This window comes from Exophiala aquamarina (genome assembly GCF_000709125.1).
Source record: "Exophiala aquamarina CBS 119918 chromosome Unknown aczIA-supercont1.10, whole genome shotgun sequence".
Taxonomy (NCBI): Eukaryota; Fungi; Ascomycota; class Eurotiomycetes; order Chaetothyriales; family Herpotrichiellaceae; genus Exophiala; species Exophiala aquamarina.
Window position 1 is genome coordinate 611772 of NW_013550578.1, and position 23702 is coordinate 635473.

Genomic DNA, 23702 nt, shown 5'->3' on the forward strand with positions numbered 1-23702 from the left:
AATGCTCCAAGGAATTTCTTTCGATCTGTGGGTTTGTTATCCGCTTCTGGACTTGTTGCACAGAGAAGTTGACGACGTGGTTATTAGGGATGATGCGCATCGCTAATGGGCTCTTGAGCAGAAAGCGGTCCAATGACGGCATCTGGCCAATCTGGATGTTCCTCGTCAGTCACCATGCTGAGCTCGAGATTGGCGTAGCCTACCACGGCGAAATAGCCCAATCTCCATTCGATGTCTGCAATGATTCCCTCGATATCAGTACCTGTCTCCAAGAATCCGAGTCGTTTGCTGAAGGTAATCTCGCCTCTGAGGACCGTCAGTTCATCAAGAATCACCTGCACATGCAAACCTTACATCACATCAAATGCATAATACTGCAACCATGTCCCTAGGTCGCATACTTCTCTTGGTTCTGCGTAGTTCTGTACCAACTTTCTACAGAATAGCTGTGATGTTGTATCGACAAATGTCTCATACTGTTTTAGAGATGTCATGCTATAGGAATGAGCAACCGGTCGTTTAATGGCAGTGTGGAAGTGTTCATCAGTTGTATTAAATATGTTCAAGAGCGGCTTTCCCTGGCTAACATTTTGCTGCACATGGTAAAAGCTGGACTATTTAGGCTGTAAGCCGATCTTAGTCTGTCTCTTGAAAGCAGCTGAAAGACATACTTTGGTAAAACCCTTATTCAGTCCATATATAATCTTACCCGCTTCTAGATCAGCAACTGAGACCGCGTTTGGCCCAATTCTAACGAGATCTGATGCGTATTTACGATGTAGGTTAATCAATGTTTCCTGGTGCGACCCTTTAGAGACATCATAAAGACGCCACCAATTAGTCAAGGAGGCAACCACTGGGCCAGGTAACTTGCGCAGTCCTGGTCTGAGGCGGATTTGTCCCAAGTAAACCACAAGACCAAGACTGAACACCAGCGCCCAGACTGAGACTGGTGTCTTCGGCACGAGCTCCGTGAGCGGCATTGCTTCAATCGAATAGTGCAGTCGTCGAAGAAACTGGTATGCATATACGTCGACAATATAGTGTTTGATACTTAGTACCTGGTAGATGTGAAGTGATAGGAAGATCGAGAATGGCAACATCAGTCAAGACGTTCTGCACTCCATCACAGCCTTTGTGCCGACATACAGGAAATGCACGGGATACTCGAATAAACCCTTGATGACCAGGGCTTGAACCGCATGCAACCACAACTTCGCATAGCATCAATCTTGTGATTCACACGGATCTGAACCTCGGGATCAAGTCGGCACGCTTCGTATTACGGACATACCTTCCAAAACTCAGGTACGACCGAGGACTTCGGCAAACCGCGGACGAGTTGCGTGGCGGAGGACCCGATGAAGGGAATTTCGGAAGTGCACCGATCCTGCAGTGTGTCGTGCGCGTCGGCTCGGAGGACCAATATATAACCTTGTCATGGAAATGATCGAACAGCATTTCACCCCGTGAGAAATCTAGCTCCAGCAAGATTCTTACGAGAGCTCTAGATATTTCCAGTAATAAGACACCAGGGTCTGAAGGCGGAGATTTGGCCAGGTCGAGTTTGTCACTGAAATCTCGATAGTACTGATCGATCTGAGCATACTCCACCTCTATTGCACGTATAGTCTCCGTGGAAGGCACAACTTCAGTCGCCAACATTGAATCTGTAGCTTTCTTGAAAAGATGTAACAATCGATTCAAGCAAATATCAACCGACACTCTAGCCTCCTCAATTGTTTGAAATGTGGGAGGTAATGCGATAGTCCTCCAGATATAAAATGTCTTCGGGGCGGTCTCAAGTCCATTATCATCAAGTTCAAGTGCTTGGGTCTCCAGTCGAAGGAACATTGTACGTATAATATCCCCAGAAACGTAGCCATGTTTACGTGTAGCGGGCTGCGCTTGTCCCTCTGCAAAAGTGTTAATGCCGCTAGCGACGTGGGTAACTGCTGATTTGTAACGACCTTGCAGGCACTCGAATGCTGTGAAAAGAATGCATGCGATCAAGACTGCATCAGCAGCCTGGCTTGGCCTCGAGGTATCCACTTTTATTATACGTTGGATGGCTCGGCCGTAATGTTGGATGGCGAACTTGGAACTGGTCTTGTCCGCCTTCTGTGGATGCTCGTAATTTTCATATAATGCGCTGAGCGCAATGACCGCATGTCTAATACCGGGCTCGTGCATTGATATTTGCATAGAAGTCTTGGACCACAAATCTGTCGAGAAAGACCCAGCGAACTGTGTAGCTGTTGGAGGATTTGGACTGTACAACTGTACGGGCCAATCGATACAGGCAAGTCAGCGTAGTTGAGATTTCTGTCTTCTTCTATTCTATGGTTACCGTTCTGGGTTATATAGATAATTACTAGGCAAGATGACCTCTTGGAGCCTATTTTCCATGATTCTAAAGCATTCCAGAGGCTGTAGCACTGACTTATTGATCGTCATCACGAGGTTGTCTGCCTGTTCCGTTGATAGTCACTTTGGCGCCAACAGGAATGCACTCGCCGATGTGTGCGCGGTTTCTTGCGCCTTAACATTGCACTCTCGGAGTCAGACCACCATATAAGGGTCCTAGATTTGGCAGCCTCGTGGACCGCTACCAGCCGGTTGAGTACGGCATCTGCAGGGAGGATATCGAGCTGCATGAATGGCTGTTTCCGCTGGCCTATCGCCATCAGTTCCACCGCTGCTGTTTTGTGTCTTGGCTCGAGAATGGCTCCTCCCGGTCCTGTCCCATGTGTCCCCGGGACCTGCTCTGGATAAATGGAAGTACTGAGCCTTGAGAGGGTAGTGCACGCAAGGTGGAATGATTATTGATAGAGATAGAGTGCCCAGGTGGCTGTGAATTGAGTAGAAGTATCTACTAACCATATAGATTCCTAGTGATGGTTAGCTGATGCAAAATGATAATGCTTTAAAATTGCCAGTGCTCTGTCTGAAACGAATTCTCTGACGCAGAATTATCTTACTTTCTAAACAGAGTCATACTAATATAATGCACTTATGTAGAAAGCATTAGGATTTTGTAAAGTGCCTACCACCCTAGAAACATCTATCGTATTTTGGTACAACGATGGCGTGTACCTCGACCAAGGCAAGCTATCTTACTTATGCGTCTTCTACTGCTGATGGCCGTCCTGTTATTATCGTTGTGAGGTCATGCTTGCAATTGCTTTCATGAACTGTTCACTTTGCATGGGATTGTATGTGTCATTGTTGCGGAGATTGCGAGTGATCTGGTCGAGGAAGGGCATCTTCTGCTTCTCCAAGGCCGGATATGTGCCTTTGACATAGGCATCAGCCAGAGTATTGCGTTCATCGGATCGTGTGGAGAGATCATCAAATGCCATGTCCTTCGCGTGTACCTCCACACCATTCTTCTCAGTGATTTCATCTGCTTTTTGCTTCGAAACTTCTGCTGCGAGCTTCAACACGGTTTCCTTCTCCTCCTCGGACTCAAATCGTGTGAGCTTGCCCTTTCGATAACGCTCGACGAGTTGCATTGGCGTCTGATAGCCATGAGGAAGGCGGTGCGCTAGGAACTCAATTCTTTGTTGTACACTCTCAGTCAGACCTGTAGCAGAGAGGGGAATGTTGGGCCAATCCTTGCGTAATTCTTCAATGGACATGTTTTCGCCAGGTACATGTTCGATGGGTTCTGTAGGGTTGACTGGACGATCGACACATTTCGCTATGTAATCATCGGCCTGGGCATCAATGTCTTCTACCTCCGCATCTTGCTCACTTTCCTTGTCTTCTTTGGCCTTTCCACGAGCCAAGGCCATCCGCTTGTCACTCTGAGGTTTCCCTCTCCGACCACTATCAGGGGCGCCAGTCTGTGATTTTCGGATAAAGCGTGATCCTTGAACTTGCCCTGATGGAAGCCGACCAGTGCCCGTTCCGGTTCGGCGAAGCACGGTTGGAGGTGATCCTGGGGATTGTCCTTGTCTTTGACCTTGGTATTGACCGCCATAGGGCGTCTTCCTCGAGGGTACTGATGGCCCTCCAGCTTTCATTGGCTGATCGGGTCTAGGAGGGTTTGCTTGTCGAATGATACGTGGACCTTGTGGACGTGGATTGATATTCTTTAAGCCCCGTCGTGGCTGGGGCTGTTCGGATGGCTGCTGAGAGCCTGAGGGACCTAGATCAATTAGCAAATGAGCGGCATGAGGTCAGGCTATGGGCTCGTTACCATCTTCATCGTTTCGAGCAACGCTGGAGATGGAAAAGGGTTTTGCATTGGCGACACGAAGAATGGGCAGAGACAAATTTCGGATCCGAAGGCTCATGCGAGCACATCTTGTACAGATGTTCTGCATGCCGTGCAGAAAAACGAGTCGTCAGTTGTTCACCAAGATCAACTTCGCCTTAAAGACTGCGATCTCATCAATTGAGCTCCCAAGTTTCGGAGAAGTAGTTAGTATGTCTTGGCATGCCCAAATGCGCGCTAAGCCAAGAAGTTTTAGCGCTTGCCGCCTTTACCCCGAATAACTACGAGTACATGTTACCTGTTGATTTCCTGTCTCCTCCTCTATTCGCGCGTAGGAGCAATATTTGCGCGTCCCGCTTACCTCGTGCTTGAGGTAGCAAGAGAATTCTGAAGGAAAGTGCATGTTTTAGTGGGCCTGCGGCTCGTAATGCAGAACTTCAATCTTCATGCGTGAAGATGCCCCCATGTTGCTCAAAGAGTGCTACATCTTCCGCTCCTGGAAAATATGCCTATTGAGACCCTTCTGTCTGTTGTTATCCAAGGCATGATCATGCGCCCTTGTGATTTGCAAGACAGGTGAGATTCTCAAGGCATTCTAATTCTCTATAGCGCTCAACACTCAACAATCGGCATCCTCGAGCCTCCTAGTACTAGTCATACAAAGGCCTGGTCTGATCATTGATAATATTGCTGGCTGGGGCGCAGAGCATACGGCCTGCTGGGCCAAGGAGATTGGTCTAGCCAATGGCGATACATGTCCAGAGATCAAATGTACACATGGATGAGAAGTGAGTGTCTGCCGTTCATGTATCGAGACGCGTGACGGGCGGTGACAACTGAAGGTGGGAAACACGTGTCGTCGCGCACGCGTTTACGGTATCTTGCCGCCATAACAGTCCGAGAATGATGATTCAACTACTAAGGGCTGATTTCACAGCTTCAAGGCGGTCGGGATAGTGACCATTTGACCGATTAAAGCCAGCCCTATAACCCCTTGCGATCTCCCTCTCAATGCTAACAACCAAACTTGTAACCCCCCCCTGCAATCAATATCAACCTTCGGACATATTTACCCACCTGGTCCTCAGAGAGACACCACCAAATGCGTTGACTCTTGAAAAGCTGAAACATCATTGCATAATGCAATTTCGCTACCTCTCCTGGCTCTTGAGCAACTTATTCCTCAGTCCGCTCTGCAATGCCTCGCTCCCGCATTTTGTATCTACAGGCCCAAGCAATCGAGTACCGAATGCGGACGCGAAATTGCGCGTCGCCTTTGCGGATGCGATCTTGTTAGCCAGAGTGGCGGCCATCACCTTCAGTCCTTGCGATGAAACCTTTCTTCGATATTTCCGACCTGAAAAGGCTGACTTTGTGAAGCACGTCTTCATGGAAGTCGCCAATATTCATGCCAATCATATCGACTCGCAGAATGTTGAGTTCATTCTTTCTGCATCTTCGGTTGCTTACTAGTTGCACGAGAAGTTCGACAATCTAGAAATCGCTCTAGGCGACCATCCCGAAGTAGAAGAAGAGCGACTATGCGGGCGAATTCTGACTGCATCCGGGTTTGGGGTCTACTCATACACAACGCTGGACTTTGATGGATTAGATCCTGATGCCGAAAACGGTGGGCAGTACGCGTGGCAATCTTTGTGCGAAGAAGCCTTCGACTTTCCTTTTCCCTGGGAGACTGAACTCCTTGTCACTGATCTATCCGGCCACGTGCTCCCAGAGCACACTTGCGCTGGCCTGGGAGACCGCGATAGCGATTATATGGACAGTCCTAGAGGCATTCTCCTCCATGAGCCCATGCAATAGACCTATCTTCTGGAGACTGTTGACAGGTTTTCATCGCTGAATGAGCCCAACGAAGGCGGGATTCATCAAATCAGGGATTACTCGAATCCTAATAGCGTTCCCATCAATGGACTAGGTGCCTTCAATGCCATGCAGCTCAAGAACCGGGGCGTATATGCTGCTATTCGAAATGCCGACAACTTCAAATGGTATGCTCTATCAAAATATTGGTCTTGGAGATGCGGATAGACTTTTGGTCCAGCTCTGGGTGATGAGGATGTCTACAAACAAGGACCGAAAGGTCGAGAGGCTGACCCTGAGATTCAACGAGGTCCTAAGGGTCGCAAACGTATGGTGGTCACATGAGCACTATTATCATCATCGTCTCGCCGCTATTTATTGAAAGCAGCAGCATTGCGAAGCGACAAGCACATACGGACATAATGTGAGCTGTAAGCTGTTGAGTTACTATCAACATTAGCTGCTGTCATGAAGACATTCGTTTCGTTCTGTTTTACTCTTCGGGTGCTGAGAAGTAGCCCTCAGATCGAGTTGGTCAATGCAATTCAGCTTTATTATATTATGAATAAGCATGGTCCATGCCTTCTAAGTCTATGCATTGAGCTCCGGAGCCGGAACCAAGGCATACTCATTTGGCAGGGTCTTTTTGTATTCATCATGCTAAAGCTATCATAGCGGCGTCAATACCGATATCTTACCGTCTCCCTCCTATCCGAGGAAAGGATTTGAACGTACGGAGTAGTATCCGTAGTGAGTTGGGGAAAGCTGAACCATTACCTATTCATAGTAACGTCCAATCCTTATCCCTGAAACCCATACAATTCTAGGACACTAAATCTGATTTCTCTTCGGCAGAAACTTCCGATGGAACATCGGCAGGTTTGCGGAGCCTTCAACGTTAATATGTAAGCTTTCTCTAGCTTTATCATTTAGAGTACAAGCCTCGTAATGTCTCCTGGCCCAATTTTAGTGGTCCCAGAACAACCGCCACAGCCAACATTTGCCTTGAGACCCCATCGCATTTAGCCCACTTTTCTTATCCTCAAGCCAGATTTTCTCCATATGTCATAATTGTGGATATCTTTGCTTTACACTGCGCCTGAGTGGAATCACATACCCCTTTGTGCGATTATGACCTTTAACGTAGAGTCTTCTGGGGTTACAGCACAGGTGGATCAACTCAACAATGTTTCCATCCCGGGAAAATGTAAGGACCTTCATAGAGGTGGAGGAAGATGAGAGTGAGTGATAAATTGTCTATCCTACGTGCTGTCTCATATTACTGTCCCTTTTGTGAAGCCATTCATCTCCTCACCTCTATGAAATTTGCAAGCCCTATATTGTGCAATTTATAGGTGATCCTCTACTGCCCAGTGGAGATTCCGTTGAAATTTCGACAATGGTTTCACACGAAGTTGGCCACGACTATGTTCAAAGCGACTCAAGCCGCCGTGACGGCAAGGTCTCCACGACCGAGTTTCAAGAAGAACTCCCGAGTGTGGCAGCGACGAAGCATCAAACTCCTCCATATGTGAAATCACTTAGTTCAGAGCAACGGCAAATGGCAGAGCGGGCGCCCGTACGGAAAATCGATCTTCGCTTATTGCCAATGATCGTTCTTGTGTACGTATGTGAGACTCTTCATGGCTCTATTCATCTAATGCCAAACATAGGTATATTCTCAACTGCCTAGACCGCAACAATATTGCCGTAGCCAGTACCGCCTCAGAGAGAGGCGTGGCGACTTCTTATAATATCTCCCCTGGAAATTGGAGAGCTGGCCGCTGTATTGCTGTAAATGCCGCTATCATCAATACTACAAATGCCGGTGCCATATGCACATCAGCTATACACACTTCCACTATGGAACTGCTCTACACCGCACACGTTCAAGCAATGCACCAGGAGGCCTACATTTCCCGATGTGATGTCGTCCATCCCCTGTAAGTCAGCCGATAAACTCCACCAGCGTTACTACTGTTATAAAATGTCGCTGCTTGCAGATGGCATTCTGCTTCGCAAAATATTGCTTCCTACCGTAAATTCTGCCACTCTTCTAGCCCCCTCTCCAAATATCGCCTCGGCGGCACTACCGTCTCTTTCGGTTTGTTCTACGGACGCTTCAGCCCTTCGACCCCCGACCTCGACTTATAATTTGACATTCCCCATCGCCGATATAATCCTCGCTGGAACTACCACTGTCCACCATGGCAGTTCAGCCATGTCTGCCATTAACAACCACTGCGGTCCACCTTCTCTACCGTGCCCACCGTCGCCCACCGCAGTAAACCCTCGTGAATCATCTTTCACTCTAGTCTACTAACCCCAATCCATTCTTGATTATTTTCAACGGTCGCCCGTTAGAATCTCACCCATTATTATACGTGGCGCCTATCTATCATTGTCTATCTCAGCTATTTTTAGCATATTTTACTGATGGGGTTGTTATATGTTCCTCCCTAATTCTTCTTTCAATCCCGATCATCTTGAAACTGTGGAAAATCCATCGTAACGTATCGATTGACCTAATTTATCGCTATACCAGCCGACACACCCTAAATATGGCCCCAAGGATGTGTCAATTGACAAGATGCCCACGCGATGTTGTCCCTGGGCACGGCTTACCCATCCGACACGCAACGTCTACGCCATTCTCCGCTATTCTACAAGACACCAAGCAGAAGACATTCTCACTCGCGCAGACCATTCCACTCATCTATAAAGGGGTTTTGGTTCAGCATTTTGAGTACCTCGAAAAAGCCCTTAAATCTCCCTGCCAGTCCTCAAGGTCGCAAAGTTCTTATAAATCCTATTGCAGAAGAACTGGGACGTGAGCTCGGAAAAGTCCTTGATTTGGAAACAAAACGAAGTTCTAGCCCGACATAACAACCGCTATTAATACCGGTGTCGGTGGCCGAGCCCGAGTCAGAAGCTGCCGCCAATACTCCAGGCGTCAACCTGTCCTCACAGTCCTTAGACCAGAATGAATAGGTTCAACATCCAGCATGATGGGAAAGCTGAACCGTTTCCTCTTCTACTTTACTCTACCATCCACTCCTCCTTAGCCCTTAGACCCTTCCCGTCTTTCACTCTCGTCCCGGAATATAATTCATCCTATTGATCCCCTAAGTAGATAGATATTTCCTTCCACTGCTGGCACTTCGCCACGTCTTCGAGAACATGGAGCCTGACCCGACGCGGGTAAAGCCGATGGTGGCATGACATGGCTTCACCCTCGTCTGAAAGTGGCTCTCGCTCTCTGCCGATGCCGGATGCTTATTGAGTCCCTCACGATACTGTACTCGATTCGCTACGCTTTTCTGCACAGCCCTTCATGCCCGGGTCTTTCTATCAGACGTAGCATAGCGACCTATCTGGCCGACTTTCCTTGTGCTGCCAAGTATCGTCGTCGATACTATCTAGTCTTCGGTCTAACTTCAGTATTTACTAAATCCTACTTGCCGAATACTACTGCTGAATATTACTACTAAACAGCATTTCCTAAATACTACTGCTAAATATATTTGCTGAACGCGATTGCTGAATACGGGCGCGAAAGGCCAGTGAATTGCTACACGTTAATCGCCGAATAATAAATGCAGAATGGTAAATACGATTTGCGAAATGCGACTACTGAATGGGCCTGGCCTAATACCACCGCTTAATATATTCACCTAATACTACTCGATGATTCCATTTCCTGAATGCCATTGCTAAACACTAATTAATGGATACTATTACTAAATACTGCTTACTGTGTCGCTATTTATTAAATGCCACCTCCTGAATGCGAACTCGGAATAAAATAAACTGCTACACGCCGGTCGCCGAATGCTGAATGCTGAATACTATTGCCAAATCCTATTTGCTAAGTGCCTTCACCGACTCCTACCTATACTTGTTCTTGACGTGCTCCCCGCCATATCCGTGTAAATGCTTGATGGCCGCTCCATCATGGGACGCTGGTAGATTCATCTCGGCTAATCGTGTCCAACACTCTGATGACTTGCGATATGCTGCAACGCGTAATCGGCACCAACGCTCAAGGCGCTCTGGCAGTGGCAACATATCAATGCTTGCTCTGGACTGACAACTTTGAGCCCGTACTAGTCCAATAAATTTATTCGCTTCTCGACAGCCATGACGAAGCCAAAGATACCGTAATTACACCCCTTCAGCGAGGACTATGCTACAAGGCTCGCGTTCGGCACTGCGCGTTTTCATTTCGCACTACACACGCCAACCCCTAATATTTTGCGCTACACAGCTAAAGTGGGTCGTCTGCCTGCGAAAGTTTTGGCGCTATGTTATGACCCGAACCGCGAAGCAGTACCGACCAAGGGGGTTCCTTGATAAGGGGGTATCAGGAGGGGTAGATTAAGGATAGACTGAAGGAAGCTATCCTCGTTTGGGTATCCTAAAGGGAGGTATAGGATTGTTGACGAAGTTGACTACGAATAGTCCTATATAAGGCAGTGATCGAGTATATATCATGCCAGCATGCGTGCATTGCTGCATTGGTGCGTTGCTCCAATGCACCATGCAATACATCAAGGCATCCAGGGCTGTGGTCACGTGACGTAGCCTCGTTCTCCATCGGCTAACTTCCCCTATGGGCTCAGGTCTACCTGTCCCAGGCGATCCTTCAATTGACAGTAATGTATCCAGGGCCTTTGGCGAGTAAACATGCAAAGCGACGCATGAATATACCTGCCAATCACGCGGTTGTTGTCAACTCTCCATACCATGCTCCTTGCTACAGTGGCTTTCAATGACCTCTTGGCTTGCAGTACGGAAGTTACAGGTAACGGCGTTGCATGCAAACCCTTCTTTATGTGCCAATCCGGGAATAAATGGGACATGACACGACCACGACCTCCATAATTTCCTGGGACTTGGTTGATCCAGGCTTGAATCTCCTTCACTAACTTGCCCTTAATCGCGTGCTTCCGCAGGATATGTTCTCGAATATTTTGAGGCGTGTAACAGGTCTGGTGTGTCCAGTGCAGAGAAGTACACCGTACTGTGGCCCGTAGGGATTGAGTGACTGACATGGCAGGGTTTGTGTGCCACTGATTTTACGCCAAGAACCGTGTTATTTAGCGACCTTTTGACAAGGCCCCTAACTGTGGGACAACTCGTAAATAGCGGACGGGAGGGTCCGACCCATGCCGCTTATCCACCAGTATGGATGCGGAGCTTAAACTCGGACTATTTAGTACTAATGCCGTATTCATGGAGCAAAAAGTATAAAATTGATGAAACTATCAATACGTGGAAAGTTACGATGACAACTATTAGATGGGAATGTTTAGTATGGAATCCTGGACGTGGAATGGTCACCGTGGTTTTAGGCACTAGTAAGTCTTGGCACTGATTTATACGTGGAATGGTCACGTTTCCACGGTCTAATATTGTTAGGATTGTGCCTCTGAAACCATAACTAAATGACTCGGTCGCGCTCGTCTGGCTTCCTTGGGGGAAGGGGGCTGCTTAAAAAGATCGCAAATAAGGAGAAAAGGTAAAGCCATGATAATGATTGAGGAGGGAAGATCGGAAGAGTAAATTAGAGTCGGACTTGGGAAAATCTTTCCTTTCTTAAAACGAATCGAGGTGCCTATCCTGGGCACGGCGAATTGTGGTTGTCATCAGCCACGTGCCCCTCATGCATGCTATGGTGCCTCACACATAGTCGTCGGCAAGGATACCGGCACACTTGCGTATATGTGGATCAATTCTGGCCATGTAGGCACCATCGCATCGCTGCATTCCTACGCCCTTGTCGCACAACATACTGCTCCCTCTGCAACCTTGTCAAGTAAGACCAACAGAAATATTGGCGGTGAAATATCCGACCCGGTGGACGGCCGAACGGTAAAACGATAGTGGTGAATCCCAGATGTTGGATTCCAATTAGGAGTATATCTAGATTGGCAGATACGCCGCAACACAAGACGACTCCTCGCAGGGCGCGGACACGGTGATTGACCGTGTAAGCGGGATCGAAATCGTTATCTGGGCTTCTGGCCGTAGATGACGTGTCGGGAGATGCAATGTTAGCAGGGTTCTTCGGAGAAAGATCCAAAGACACTTACATGCGCCAGTACGAATGAATCTTGGTGTCTCTGATGTCCTTCCGGACGGGGACGAGGAACGCCTGGATTTCCTCAGTGGTCATCCCGAGGGCCGTCGTCCACAGTCTGACGGTGAATCCGTCCAACCCGTTGAGCATGTTGGCCATGTTCCACAATCCCATCTCTTTCAGATTCTTGTCTTTGGGCCACGGGTTGATGGGCCACTTGAAGATGTGTTCTTTGACATTCTCGAAACCTACCCCCGTGATCCATTCCTTGTACTTGGCTGTCCAGGAGGGATTTCTCTTGAGGACTGCACAAGCTTCTATATATTTCTCATTCCATTCTGCAAATGTAGTGCCCTCCAAACTCCCGTCGTCGGACAGAAGCGGCATGTACAAATCTTGCATCTCAATCCATCCACCTGGCTTCAGTGAATCGTACGCCCGACGGAACAGCTGAGGGAAGTCGGCGCTGGCAGTGAGGAGCATTCGGCCATGGATCAAGTCGAACTGCTGGGGAAATGTCCAGGAGGTGTCAAAGTCGTCCACTTCAAACTTGCAGTTTGGCGGGACCCATGTCGGCTGGATGGGACTCAGGTCGATGCCGAGGACGCTCGACTTGGGATGTTCGTCCGCAAATTGAATTGCCCACATTCCAGTGCCCGTCCCAAGGTCCAGGACCTCATGGAGCTCGCAGTCTATGGGCGCCAGATACAGCTTCCGGCCAAAGGATTGGAGGAACATCTCGTGCTGTAAGTCGAGCCTCTCTTGTTCTTTGTCGTCCTCCGGTAGGATGTACGAGCCATCTTTGTATCTGTGGTATTTTCGCCCATTTTCCTCGACCCCCTGGAACAGGCTGGATTGGATAGATTGGGTATGTTGAGAGATCTCGTCCCCGACTGCCGAATCTGCTTCATTCGGTTCATCTGCCTCGATTTCTACATTGGGATGGTCTTGATGTTGCCATGGTGAGGTCATGGCGTCACTTACTCGTCTCCTGGCTTAATGGTTGACTGCAATGGCAAGAGTTTTGAAGCACGCGTCAGTGTCAGCCGCGTGATAGAGAGGATCATATAGATACTTCAACAACGGGTTTCAATGGCAAGCTTTATCTAGCCCTTGGCCGTAGATGAACGCGGAAAGGCGTGGTTTGACTAGCTTCGTTGACCCCGCACGGCTTAATATTATTCACGGGCACTAACCTTGGACCGACCTCCGCCGGGAACTCTAACACTTCCTTCCGCAGCGGCGCATCTATGTTGTTGTATATCACTCAGGCCAGGCCCCGTTCGTCGGCTTTGCCTCAGCGGATGTTATACTAACGCAGGGTTTGTCTCAGGGATTATTCGCCCTCTGAAGCCTCTACCGCCAGCCTCGAGGTATCCCGGAATCAGCCGTTCTCCCACAGACCAAGCTCCCCTCCACCGCCTGTCCTGTCTCTACCACATCCACTAGCATGATGGTCACCGGCCCTATGCTGCTCAATTTGGGCTTGATCAGCCTCGTACTGGTCGCCATCTTCTACATACGATTGTACGCCCGTCTCAGCCATATTCCGGGCCCGCGCCTCTGGGGATTGTCCGTCTTTCCCCTGTTCAAAACCCACCTCGACGGCGAGATCTACGACAGATTCAGACGTCTCCATCAGCAATATGGGCCGTTGGTCCGAATAGCTCCAAACACCCTGTTGACGGCAGACCCAGATGTCTTGCGTCGCATGTCGGCGGCGCGGTCGCCCTATACGCGGTCCGACTGGTACATCGCCATGCGTTTGAACCCGGGACAAGATAACGTCCTCTCGAATCGAAATGAGGCCAAACACGAGGATCTAAGGCGGAGAATGGGATTTGGATATTCCGGCAAAGAAAATCTCACTCTCGAGCAGGACATCGACGATTGCATGCAAGAATTGGTCCATCTCATCAACACGAAGTACGTCAGCAGCCCGGGAAAGATGATTCCGATGGACCTGGCACGCAAGATTCAGTTCTTCACCAGCGACGTTATGAGCAAAGTGTCATTCGATGGCAAGTTCCATGATCTCCGGGACGATAATGACAACCTGGGGTATATCCATGAACTCGAGACGATCTTTCCCAGTATCTTTTGCACTTGCTGCCTCCCTCGCGTCATCGAGTTCCTCACCGACATCGGCTTCCTTGGTCTCTTCGCGCCCTCTGCTAACAGCAAGCTTGGTCTAGGCAAGGTTTTGGCCATTACACGAGAACAGGTGGCCAAGCGGTTTGGACCTGATGGCAAGGCCAAGGGCGAATACAGTGACATGCTTGGTAGCTTCATTCGACATGGACTCAGCCAACAAGAAGCTGAGTCGGAGAGTGTCATGCAATTGTTTGATTTTGCCGTTTGGCCTGCTGTTAACGACATGCTGACAGGGTAGACAGGGCCGCCGGGTCGGACACAACTGCTACCGGACTTCGAGCAACGCTGCGCGGCATCATTTCCAGTCCGTTGGTTTATAAGAGATTAATGACCGAGATCGATGAGGCAGTCGCGGTTGGAAAGATACCTTCGGGTGACCTAATCATCTCCAATGCCCAAGCGAGGGATCTTCCATACCTGCAGGCGTGCATCAAGGAGGTAAGTACTTTTGGTGCCAGGAGCTGAGTGCTCTGTTGACACTGGTGCAGGGGCTGCGTTGGTATCCACCCATTGCAGGCATGTTGGCGAAGAAGGTAAGTACCCGTAGATCGAAGGTTTGTGGTTGCTGAGGACAAAAGACTCCGCCTGCCGGTGACACCATCAGCGGTCACTTCGTTCCTGGTGGCATCTCAATTGCGTAGGTTCTCCTTGCGCTTGGATTTCCACCTTACTGAGTTCACCCAAATCTAGCTACTCGGCAAAACAGGTCCACCACTCGACGGCTCTTTTTGGGCCCGACGAGGACGCTTTCCGGCCCGAGCGATGGATTCTCCAAAGTGATGGCGGAGACGAACCATCTGCCGAGAAAATAAAGGCGATGGAGCAAAATAATGAGCTCATTTTTGGATATGGGAAGTATCAATGTCTGGGTAAGACCGTGGCCATGATCGAGCTGAATAAGGTGATCTTGGAACTACTCCGTCGTTTCGAGTTCAGTCTTATGAACCCCTTGAGTCCCTGGAAGACGAGATGTTTCGGGATTCACTTACAGACCGATATGTGGGTGACGGTCCACAGACGGACGTTGCATGCCACCGAGATATAATGAATATTCTCCCAGGGCGGATAGTGTTGAGCCTTGATTTGCTGATTTCATCCTCCGGCCGGGCTAAGCCCAGAGGGGCCCAGCTAATTCTAAGGAGTTTGTCTGCGGTCTCCCAATTCATATCATGTCCTACTCTCGGTCCGTCCGTAGTCAAGCGGACCGCTGGTGAGATATGCCTACGATCCTTATGCTTCACTAGCCGTCGCGCCATGCTAGAAATATAACCTTCTTAGCCTCCTCCCTTCCTGCGTTGCGCGTAGACATCTCTTCGCCATCCGCACGGCGTGGAAATGGTAGGGCAGTTCTACCTCTGGTGCAGCCTTTTCCATCGCTTCTCTGTCATCCGGTCTTTCTTGGTCCATGGCACCATCCATCTGCCGTTTCCTCATCTCATTAGGAGCCGGCCTCTTTTGTCTCACTCTCGGCCAAGGAAACTGCTCGTAATCATTAAGTCGAGGCGGGTATGTTGACCTCTGAATCCTTTGAAGATTGCAGTTGATAGCTGTCAGATAGCTAGAATGACCTCATCACTGGGCATCTGAGAGGAAATCCGAGCGAGGATGGCGTGGAATTCATCTGGGCTTATAGCAGGCCATTCGACAACCAATGGGAAATGTCCCGGAAGCTGCACGAAATGAGATTCCAAATTGCCTATCACATCGCTAAGTCTCTACTGATTCAAGCAAGGGCTTTGAGAGGTGATGCGAATAGAGCCAGTCCCGGGCTCGCGGGAGTCAGCCTTGGGCTTGCTTTAGCATTGGGGGAAATAGTTGAGGCCCATTGGGAACGTGAGCACCGGCTGCCAATCCTCAAGGTTGTGGTTTGTGCCCTTCTCGTCCCTCCGGGCGGCCGAAATGTTGAACCACTCCAGTGGACCAGTGCTAATGTCACCGGATACCAAGGGATTATGCTTGTACCAAAAAGACGTCTAATCGCCACGAGTTATAGCATCCGTGGATTAAAGCTGGCTGTCTAGGCCATTAAGATATAGACTATCCTGTTGTTACTATTCTACATTGTCGCATTGGGGTCCGTTACGAATTTCTTTCCAACAGTACTAGCTACGCTAGGATAGAGAGATACTGCTTCATTGATAATGACTGCAACAACATCCACGGCGCCGCGGTACGTGGCAATGATGCTCATGGTTCCTGGGGTTTACACAGGCTATGTCGTTGCGTTGGGTTGCATAGCCCCCTTAGGCGGTCTTCCGTGCCTCCACGCTCGCAGGCGTGATCGCTCTCAATAAATGCCTAGATTGTGCGCAGAATGCCGTTGAGCATTGTCCTCAGATCATCCTTCGTATCCTCGACTTTACTGGAATCATGTAGTCCAGAGAATATAAGGACGTCATAGTGCGGCTGCTGACATATCTTGCTGTGCATTGTGGGGCTGGTGCCTGTTGCCATAGATGTGGCCAATCAGAAGGAGCAGGAATACGGTCGAGTTCTGGCACCGCAAAGATGCGCCTTTCCCCCTCTCAACCATTGTGTTTCTCTGGCCCCTTCCCCTGTAGACCATCTAGGTTGTGGTGTTTGATCGGAGCTAGATGACCTGAGGCCTGGTAACGGTAGTGGATTTCAAGACCTGCAAATCAGTACTATAACCCGCTTCGATATCAAGTGTGAGTCGTGGACTCCCTCCTCTTTACGCGATGGGGACGACTCTGCTCCCAGCCTCGATAGAGTCGCTCGCCACGGCGTCATATTCATTATTCGACGAGGTCGGGGGCTATACGGACCATGTCTTGACAGCTCGCGCCGCCACACAACCGCTTTCCGCGAGCACACCCCAATCAAAACCTCAACCACGCCAACCCACGGCCCCGAATCGCTACTCCACTCCGGCAGCGCGATGGGCAGCATTGACTACGCGCGACCCGGCCGCCAGTAAAGCTTTCATCTATGCCGTGCGGACAACGAAGATCTACTGCCGCCCAGACTGCCGAGCAAGACTGGCCCGCAGAGCTAATGTCGCGTTCTACGACAGCGCTCAGCTGGCGAGACAGGACGGGTACAGACCTTGTAAGCGGTGCAAACCCGATCCAATCGTACCAAACATCAGAGCAGCCCCGACGCCGTCGACTGCGGACGTGAATGGAAGCGACCCGTCCATAGTAGCCCAGATATCAGAAGTGATCCGAGAGGAAGCCACGGATCCAGAGGACGTTCGGACGAAGATCCAGCATGCGGTGCGAATTGTCAGAGAATCTGCACTACAGGGCCCCAAATTGAGCCTCTCTCAGCTCTCCAAGGAGGTTGGCCTGAGCAAGTGGCACTTACACCGTGTCTTCAAACGACTGCAGGGCGTGACGCCCCGCGAGATGGCGGAAAACCTGCGAAGGCGCTCACATAGTGGCAGTGGTGTAAATTCTGCACCAGTAGATGAGAATCTGCCAGTGCTGGAGGACGACAGTGGATGGATGGATTTTCAGCTTGATGGACATGAAGGTGACGCGGGAGATGTGCCTTTATCCCTCTCTTATGCTCCCGGGCCTCCTCCTTTGACTCCAATGTTGTCAACTCCGTCTACGGATCAAGCGTTGACGCCCATGCCCTGGGGCGATGACATGGCTTATGACCCGGTGCTTTTCACACTTGACGGAATCAAGGATCAGCATGTCGATATGGACGGGCTTCTCAGTGACTTGTTTCCTGAGTTATATGGACCGTGTGACTTGGATATTGGAGGTTGGGTTGGGTAAGGTGAAGTTCAGTTGCCAGCGTGAACTTTCATTGGCACCATCAAATTATCCACACCCGGGTTTCAGGAAACAAGAGAATCCATCCACCGATTCAAGCGTCTATATACCGAAATATTCCATGCCACTCGCCATTCCTCCGCTTCTTCCATGCGGTGACCCTACACCCGCCAATAGCATCCGAAATGTCTACCTCAACATCACTCAACATAGCTTCTTCTCTCACTGCGGCAGAAACCCCACTTGGCACTGGTGAAAAGCTTCGCCCCTCTTCCATCTGGACTACCCATCTTGCCACGCTTGCCAACAACCGAGAGTGCTCAGAACTCGTACCTGTCACCTTCTCCAGCGCCTCAATCGCCCGACGCCTCAGTAATGCGTCTCTACATTTACACGCGGCGAAGAACAGTGGCTGGACCACCGCGACATGGAAGTTTGAGCCAGGCTGCGTGCGAATCGGCGCTGGGTAGCTCTCACGCTGTGCTTCTAGTATAAGGTGTCCGAGGTCGATAATGGAGGAGAATCGCGAGACGTGTCTGTTGTAGTCAATTTCTGATGGGCTGAAAGGTGACGGGGACAGAGACGATAGGTTGATCTGCAAGATGTGGTATTGGATGAGCAGGATCGGTGTGCATGTTGTGGTTTTGGCGTCGCTGAGAGGGCGGTGGGATTTGTATACTGTGAAAAGAGCGAGCCAGGAGTCAAGGAGATGCGAGAGCGCGGATATTTCTTGCGGCAGGCTAAGACGAAGCGAGGACTCAGACTGATTATGTTGGACTTGGATTTGATGCTCGAGCAGGAAGGACCGTCTCCAGGTGAGAAAATTGAATGCACCGAGGATCGCGTTCAGCGAATCCCGTGCAGCTTCGATGCTTAGGAAGCATGGCGGAAGGATTGGGCGCTGTAGGGGGAGGAGGAGGCCACCCTGACCGAGCGACCGCAACCGGGACTGGAAATCCAGGCGCGAAAAGGCGTCGATCACACGGCCCATAGCCCCCCTGCTCTCAGGGGTGAGGTATGTGGACGAGGCTTCCTGAGAGGACTCCCATATTGCCAACGCGCCGCGGAGATGCATCCGCGCCACATCCTCATCCCCTTGGATAGCTTCGATAGCAATGAAGATCAGACTGCCTAGGACAGCAAGCTCCCAGCCTGAGCCGTCCTCGGACGAGGCGTTGACGCCACCCAGGCGCCCGTTCATCTCCCGTATCGCCAAGCTGTACTTGTGCCACGAGTATCCCGAGGGACATCCAGGGAAGAGGGTCGGTTTCCGCCTGGATGAGGGCACGCTAGGATTTCTCGGAACGACGTTCCGACTGAGCGCTCCGAGCGCGAGGACGCCTTGGAGGATACAGCGCTCAGTGAAAGCAGCGCGCAGGATCAGCGTCTCCCACACGCCAGGGATCCCGAGAACGAGCGAGAGCTGCGCCGCGCACACGACGCGGAAGTACTCAAAGTGCCAGACGTCCAGCACATCCAGTCCAGTGGTACTAGCGGTGCTGCCCCAGAGTCCTGTTGGAAGAGAGCGGAGACTGAGATCCGCATCTGCATCCACATCCGTCGGGTCGATGAGTGGTGTAGGATGGTGTAGCCTTGGCCCCGGTAGTACAGCAACGAGGTCGCATTTCCGCCCTGTGCTCGTACACTGCGAACAAGCAGGGCTGCGCTCGTCGCATTTCTTATGTCGGATTCTACGTCAATGATAATACCCCGTAAGTAAGTACAGCATCGATAGATGAAGATTGTAGCCCACACAGTTTCCTCTAGTCCTCATAGGTAGAACGTTCCACCATCGGACCGCGATTGCCAGCCATGCACCCAGTGCCACAAAGGGAGGTGAGGCGGACTTACTTGCATGTCAAACAGCCAGTCTTCACCTTCCGGGCCCCCCGAGCGCCGCGGCGCTCCCTCTTAGTTTTCGGCTTGATTAATTGCTCCATTCGCCGTCGGAGGCATTTGCGTGTCTACGGCTCTGATTTCGTGTCATGTTTAGGAAGGCTTGTAATTAGTTAAGAAGAAGAAGCGCTCACGATCGGTAGCGATGAGCGTGATAGAGCCACGGTGGATCTCCAGCCGAGGACATGGGGGCCTGGAACCAATGTTGATTGGCTAGTGCGTAATCTGTAACGCATGTTGTCCTTGGGAGGTGTTCCTAGACTACATCTGGATATAGTTCCTTATAGTTCCTCTATGAGAGTCACTGCCTGATAATTGGTCCCGTGGCATAAGACCGTATCATATGTACCGCTGTTGCTCCTCCGAGGACTAAATAGATATAAATACATCGCCACGCCACGCAAAGGCATCGGATAATGTCTCAAGCCTCGCTCAATAATATCGTATTCATCTTGCTATCACCGCGTTGAGGGATGGCAAAAGTACTGACAGTCTTTGGCGCTACCGGCCAGCAAGGCGGTGCGCTGATCCGCTACGTGCTCGGGACACCGTCACTTTCATCCATCTTCACCTTGAGGGGAGTTACGAGAGACGCGTCCAAAGCAGCTTCCATCGCCCTCAAAGATATGGGCGTGGAAATCGTTGAGGTAAATTAATACTTTGAGAAAATGCTAGGGGTTGAACGGGTCTCTGGATCTTCCCCTCCGCCGGACGCAAAGCGCGCTGATACGCTCTTTCTACGATAGGCAGACCTCGATGCACCTCCTACACTGGCCAAGGCGGTTGCGGGTTCCTATGCCGTCTTTGGCGTTACCAACTGTAAGACTCCCTCTCTGCTCCAGGGCTCTACAAATAGTCCCAACGTTGACCCAATACGGGAACAGTCTGGGAGAAAGCCTCGGCAGCCGTTGAGGTAGCGCAGGGGAAAGCCATCGCAGACGCAGCTGTGGCAGCTGGCGCAACACACCTCATCTGGTCCTCGCTACCCAGCGTGGAGCAAATGACCGCTGGCAGGATGTCTGGAGCCAAGCACTTTGAGAGCAAAGCCGAAGTCGAAGCATATATCCGTACATTGGATATCAAGAGCATGTTCTTCATGACTGCGTGGTTTATGCAGAATCAGTTGGGGTTTATGAGGCCTCGAGCGAAGGTGAGCATAGTATTCTTTCGGTTTGGGAGAGAGCTCTTTTGCAGCGGCGATGACTCTAATGCGAAGATCAAAAATAGGCGAACAACGGCACGTATATATTTTCCCAACCATGGGACCACGATACGCCGCTACCTTTGATCGACATACGGGACACGGGCAAGTTCATTGCCCCCGCGCTCCTCGATCCGGATCTCTACCATGGGAAAAGATTCACTTGCGCCACTGCCTTTTATACTCCAGGTGAGATGGCTGCAGCCTGGACGAAAGTGACGGGTAAAAAGGTCGAGGTTCATACCGCTGGCAGTGGAGCCGAGTATGACATGCTCTCGGAAGCGCAGAAGGAGGAGACGAAGAATGCCAGGGACCTTATTATTGAGTTTGGGTATTTTGGCCCAAGTGGTAAGGAGGATCTGGCTTGGACTCTGGAGCAGTTGAAGGAGAAGCCGACGACTTGGGAGGAGTTCGTAAGGGACCATGAGCCTTGGTTCGAGTAGATCCCGCCAGACCTAGAGTGAGTTAGAGCGATTTGGGAAAATGTGATTTAGTCTGTAGCGGTGAAGAATGCAAGTTGTTTGACTGTTGAACTAACACGATTTCGCTGTGGTCTCAGCGTCCTTTAAAACCACCGGGAAGTCAAAGTTACAAACACTCACATGAAAAGAGACACACGTACACCAAGCTAAAAAAAACAACGCAATTCGCAGTCTTATTTCAAATCAAACCTAAGGCTCCGACCCCTTGGGGGCCCATAAAGCAGGACCGCAAAGATCAATATCGCTGTCAGAATCGAACTCAGCAGCGCCGTGAGAATCAAATGCTCGGAATGATAGACTGTCTTCACGGGTCGCAACCCATTAGCCGGGGGCGCATACTGGCCGACCATTTTCTTGATCGGCTTGACATTGTCGGTCTTTCCTGTTTCAATCCCCCGTTTCATTCCTGGAAGGCCGTCCATACTCCATGCGTTTTTGAATGCCCAGTACCTTTTTAATGGAAGAATCGATGTTAGTAGACCTTCACCAGAAAAGAAAGAACGCGGAGAGGAGGAGAGGGGAACATTCGAGAGGTAAAAGACAAGCCGAAGATGGGAAATCGGGGGTAGGGGCCTAGGCAAAGCCAACCTTTCAATTCCATCAGCGCGATTCCCCGACTCCTCACTCTGGACCCGCTTCTCGAAGAATTCGTGTAATGTCGTTCTGAAGCCTGTGAAGTCGTAGGTGGGGACGGAGTAGCCGCAGGACGTGCCCACTTGGTGGATGTCGACCATTATAATGGAGCGTGTGCCCGGGATGATCTTGATGCCCTCGGAAGCGATCAGGTCGTTGAATGCTTTCGTGCCGTACTCGAGTGGTGTGCCTTTGGGATTGAAATAAGCATCCGCAGTATGGAGACCAGAGATAGAGATCGGGTAGCCAAGCCGAGTAACTGAATACTAACCTTTACCATAAATCCTCACAATTCTCGGCGGGCCCTCAAAAGCATTCAACATGACGGTGATCCTGCCGTTACCAGGCTCATGAAGGTGGCTTGTGGTCTCGATCCCCGAGCCCGAGAGGTCCATGTACCAGAACTTGCGGATGACGACTTTCTCGTCATCTTTGGCGGGTTCTTTGATCACGCCGAAAAAAGGCCCGCCTTTGTCAGTGATGCCCTTCGGCGATACGTTGACATATCCGGAGCCTGAGAGCGGCGCGGATGCTATGTAGATGAGTTTCTGCGCTAGCAGCCATTCGACTAGCGAGGGCGGGAATGTTTCGAAAAATGCGCCCATCGTTGATCTGCTATGGAACAAAAGGTGGCCGTGGCGATAGTGAACGGTGGCTGTATTGTGCTGTTCTCCCGGCGACACTGGTGCTGAGGTGTTTTGGCTCGAGGAATGACGAACGTTAGTAATAAACCGGATTTCAATCGTTCCGTTGTGATGCCCGACTTCTTTAGTCCGCTTGATTGTCTCTTGAAGCAGAGGATGAGTACTGTAGGCTCCTCTCCGGATGATACTCAAGTGACTGGCAACAATAGGTCTAGAGAGTTGGTTTCGGGAACCAGTCTGTGTCTGCGGGTGTCTGCTAGAATCCAAGGAGATAAGTCATGTACCGTTTGTAGTATTCGATCAACATAAAACGACGGAGAAGGCCGATATCGGTGAAATTGTGCCAACGGCAGTGGTATAGGTCGGCGCACTTCTTGAGTCAGTCCTGAGGTTTTAACTGGACCTAAGGGCGGCAGTAAATCTGACTAAATGCGGGGAAGTGTGATCACGTGTGATAGCATCTTGAGCGATCCGAAAGGCTGTGAGCATTTGGCTATCTGATTGCTGGAGGCACCAGACAATTGGCTGGCATTGACGATCACACCGCACTGAGGAAGTTGCCGATGTTATGTGTTATACCAATTACGGATGCAAATCTATTGGTGTTCTTTGAAGAGTGTCACATTAAGGTGACTACTTGTACTCAGTGCCGTACCAAGTACTCCGTATTTCTATCGCGAAATGAGCCACCGAAAATGCTTGTTGACAGGGCAGACCTTTCCAGGGCAAAATGGATGAAAACACATAAAATGATGCACGCTGATCCTCTGCTTATCCTTGCCATCAATTCTCAGCGATGAATGAATGGTGTGTGCACAGAA

At 50.3% G+C, this 23702-nt stretch overlaps 10 protein-coding genes across 10 annotated transcripts; 4 read left to right on the top strand and 6 right to left on the bottom strand.

Annotated features, from left to right (window-relative positions):
• Window positions 1-83: 83 nt before the first annotated feature.
• Window positions 84-983, bottom strand: A1O9_09501 (cytochrome P450 oxidoreductase; the record flags this gene model as incomplete). Its single annotated transcript, XM_013401471.1, has 3 exons — window positions 84-306; window positions 355-614; window positions 672-983. 3 exons carry the CDS (start codon window positions 981-983, stop codon window positions 84-86), a joined length of 795 nt encoding a protein of 264 aa, XP_013256925.1.
• A 256-nt stretch (window positions 984-1239) lies between these two features.
• A1O9_09502 (uncharacterized protein) lies at window positions 1240-2205 on the bottom strand (the record flags this gene model as incomplete). The annotated part of the gene is made up of 1 exon (XM_013401472.1): window positions 1240-2205. One exon carries the CDS (start codon window positions 2203-2205, stop codon window positions 1240-1242), a length of 966 nt encoding a protein of 321 aa, XP_013256926.1.
• Window positions 2206-3155: 950 nt separating this feature from the next.
• On the bottom strand, window positions 3156-4301 carry A1O9_09503 (uncharacterized protein; the record flags this gene model as incomplete). The annotated part of the gene is made up of 2 exons (XM_013401473.1): window positions 3156-4153; window positions 4205-4301. The coding sequence occupies 2 exons, from the start codon at window positions 4299-4301 to the stop codon at window positions 3156-3158; spliced, it is 1095 nt and encodes a 364-aa protein (XP_013256927.1).
• A 1539-nt stretch (window positions 4302-5840) lies between these two features.
• A1O9_09504 (uncharacterized protein) lies at window positions 5841-6083 on the top strand (the record flags this gene model as incomplete). The annotated part of the gene is made up of 1 exon (XM_013401474.1): window positions 5841-6083. The coding sequence occupies one exon, from the start codon at window positions 5841-5843 to the stop codon at window positions 6081-6083; it is 243 nt and encodes an 80-aa protein (XP_013256928.1).
• A 6051-nt stretch (window positions 6084-12134) lies between these two features.
• On the bottom strand, window positions 12135-13097 carry A1O9_09505 (uncharacterized protein; the record flags this gene model as incomplete). The annotated part of the gene is made up of 1 exon (XM_013401475.1): window positions 12135-13097. The coding sequence occupies one exon, from the start codon at window positions 13095-13097 to the stop codon at window positions 12135-12137; it is 963 nt and encodes a 320-aa protein (XP_013256929.1).
• A 481-nt stretch (window positions 13098-13578) lies between these two features.
• A1O9_09506 (uncharacterized protein) lies at window positions 13579-15324 on the top strand (the record flags this gene model as incomplete). Its single annotated transcript, XM_013401476.1, has 5 exons — window positions 13579-14468; window positions 14522-14717; window positions 14768-14812; window positions 14858-14916; window positions 14970-15324. 5 exons carry the CDS (start codon window positions 13579-13581, stop codon window positions 15322-15324), a joined length of 1545 nt encoding a protein of 514 aa, XP_013256930.1.
• Window positions 15325-16978: 1654 nt separating this feature from the next.
• A1O9_09507 (uncharacterized protein) lies at window positions 16979-18028 on the top strand (the record flags this gene model as incomplete). Its single annotated transcript, XM_013401477.1, has 1 exon — window positions 16979-18028. The coding sequence occupies one exon, from the start codon at window positions 16979-16981 to the stop codon at window positions 18026-18028; it is 1050 nt and encodes a 349-aa protein (XP_013256931.1).
• Window positions 18029-18119: 91 nt separating this feature from the next.
• A1O9_09508 (uncharacterized protein) lies at window positions 18120-19701 on the bottom strand (the record flags this gene model as incomplete). The annotated part of the gene is made up of 2 exons (XM_013401478.1): window positions 18120-19617; window positions 19670-19701. 2 exons carry the CDS (start codon window positions 19699-19701, stop codon window positions 18120-18122), a joined length of 1530 nt encoding a protein of 509 aa, XP_013256932.1.
• A 693-nt stretch (window positions 19702-20394) lies between these two features.
• On the top strand, window positions 20395-21565 carry A1O9_09509 (uncharacterized protein; the record flags this gene model as incomplete). Its single annotated transcript, XM_013401479.1, has 4 exons — window positions 20395-20568; window positions 20668-20740; window positions 20806-21071; window positions 21149-21565. The coding sequence occupies 4 exons, from the start codon at window positions 20395-20397 to the stop codon at window positions 21563-21565; spliced, it is 930 nt and encodes a 309-aa protein (XP_013256933.1).
• A 212-nt stretch (window positions 21566-21777) lies between these two features.
• A1O9_09510 (uncharacterized protein) lies at window positions 21778-22842 on the bottom strand (the record flags this gene model as incomplete). The annotated part of the gene is made up of 3 exons (XM_013401480.1): window positions 21778-22054; window positions 22193-22427; window positions 22509-22842. 3 exons carry the CDS (start codon window positions 22840-22842, stop codon window positions 21778-21780), a joined length of 846 nt encoding a protein of 281 aa, XP_013256934.1.
• Window positions 22843-23702: the final 860 nt, after the last annotated feature.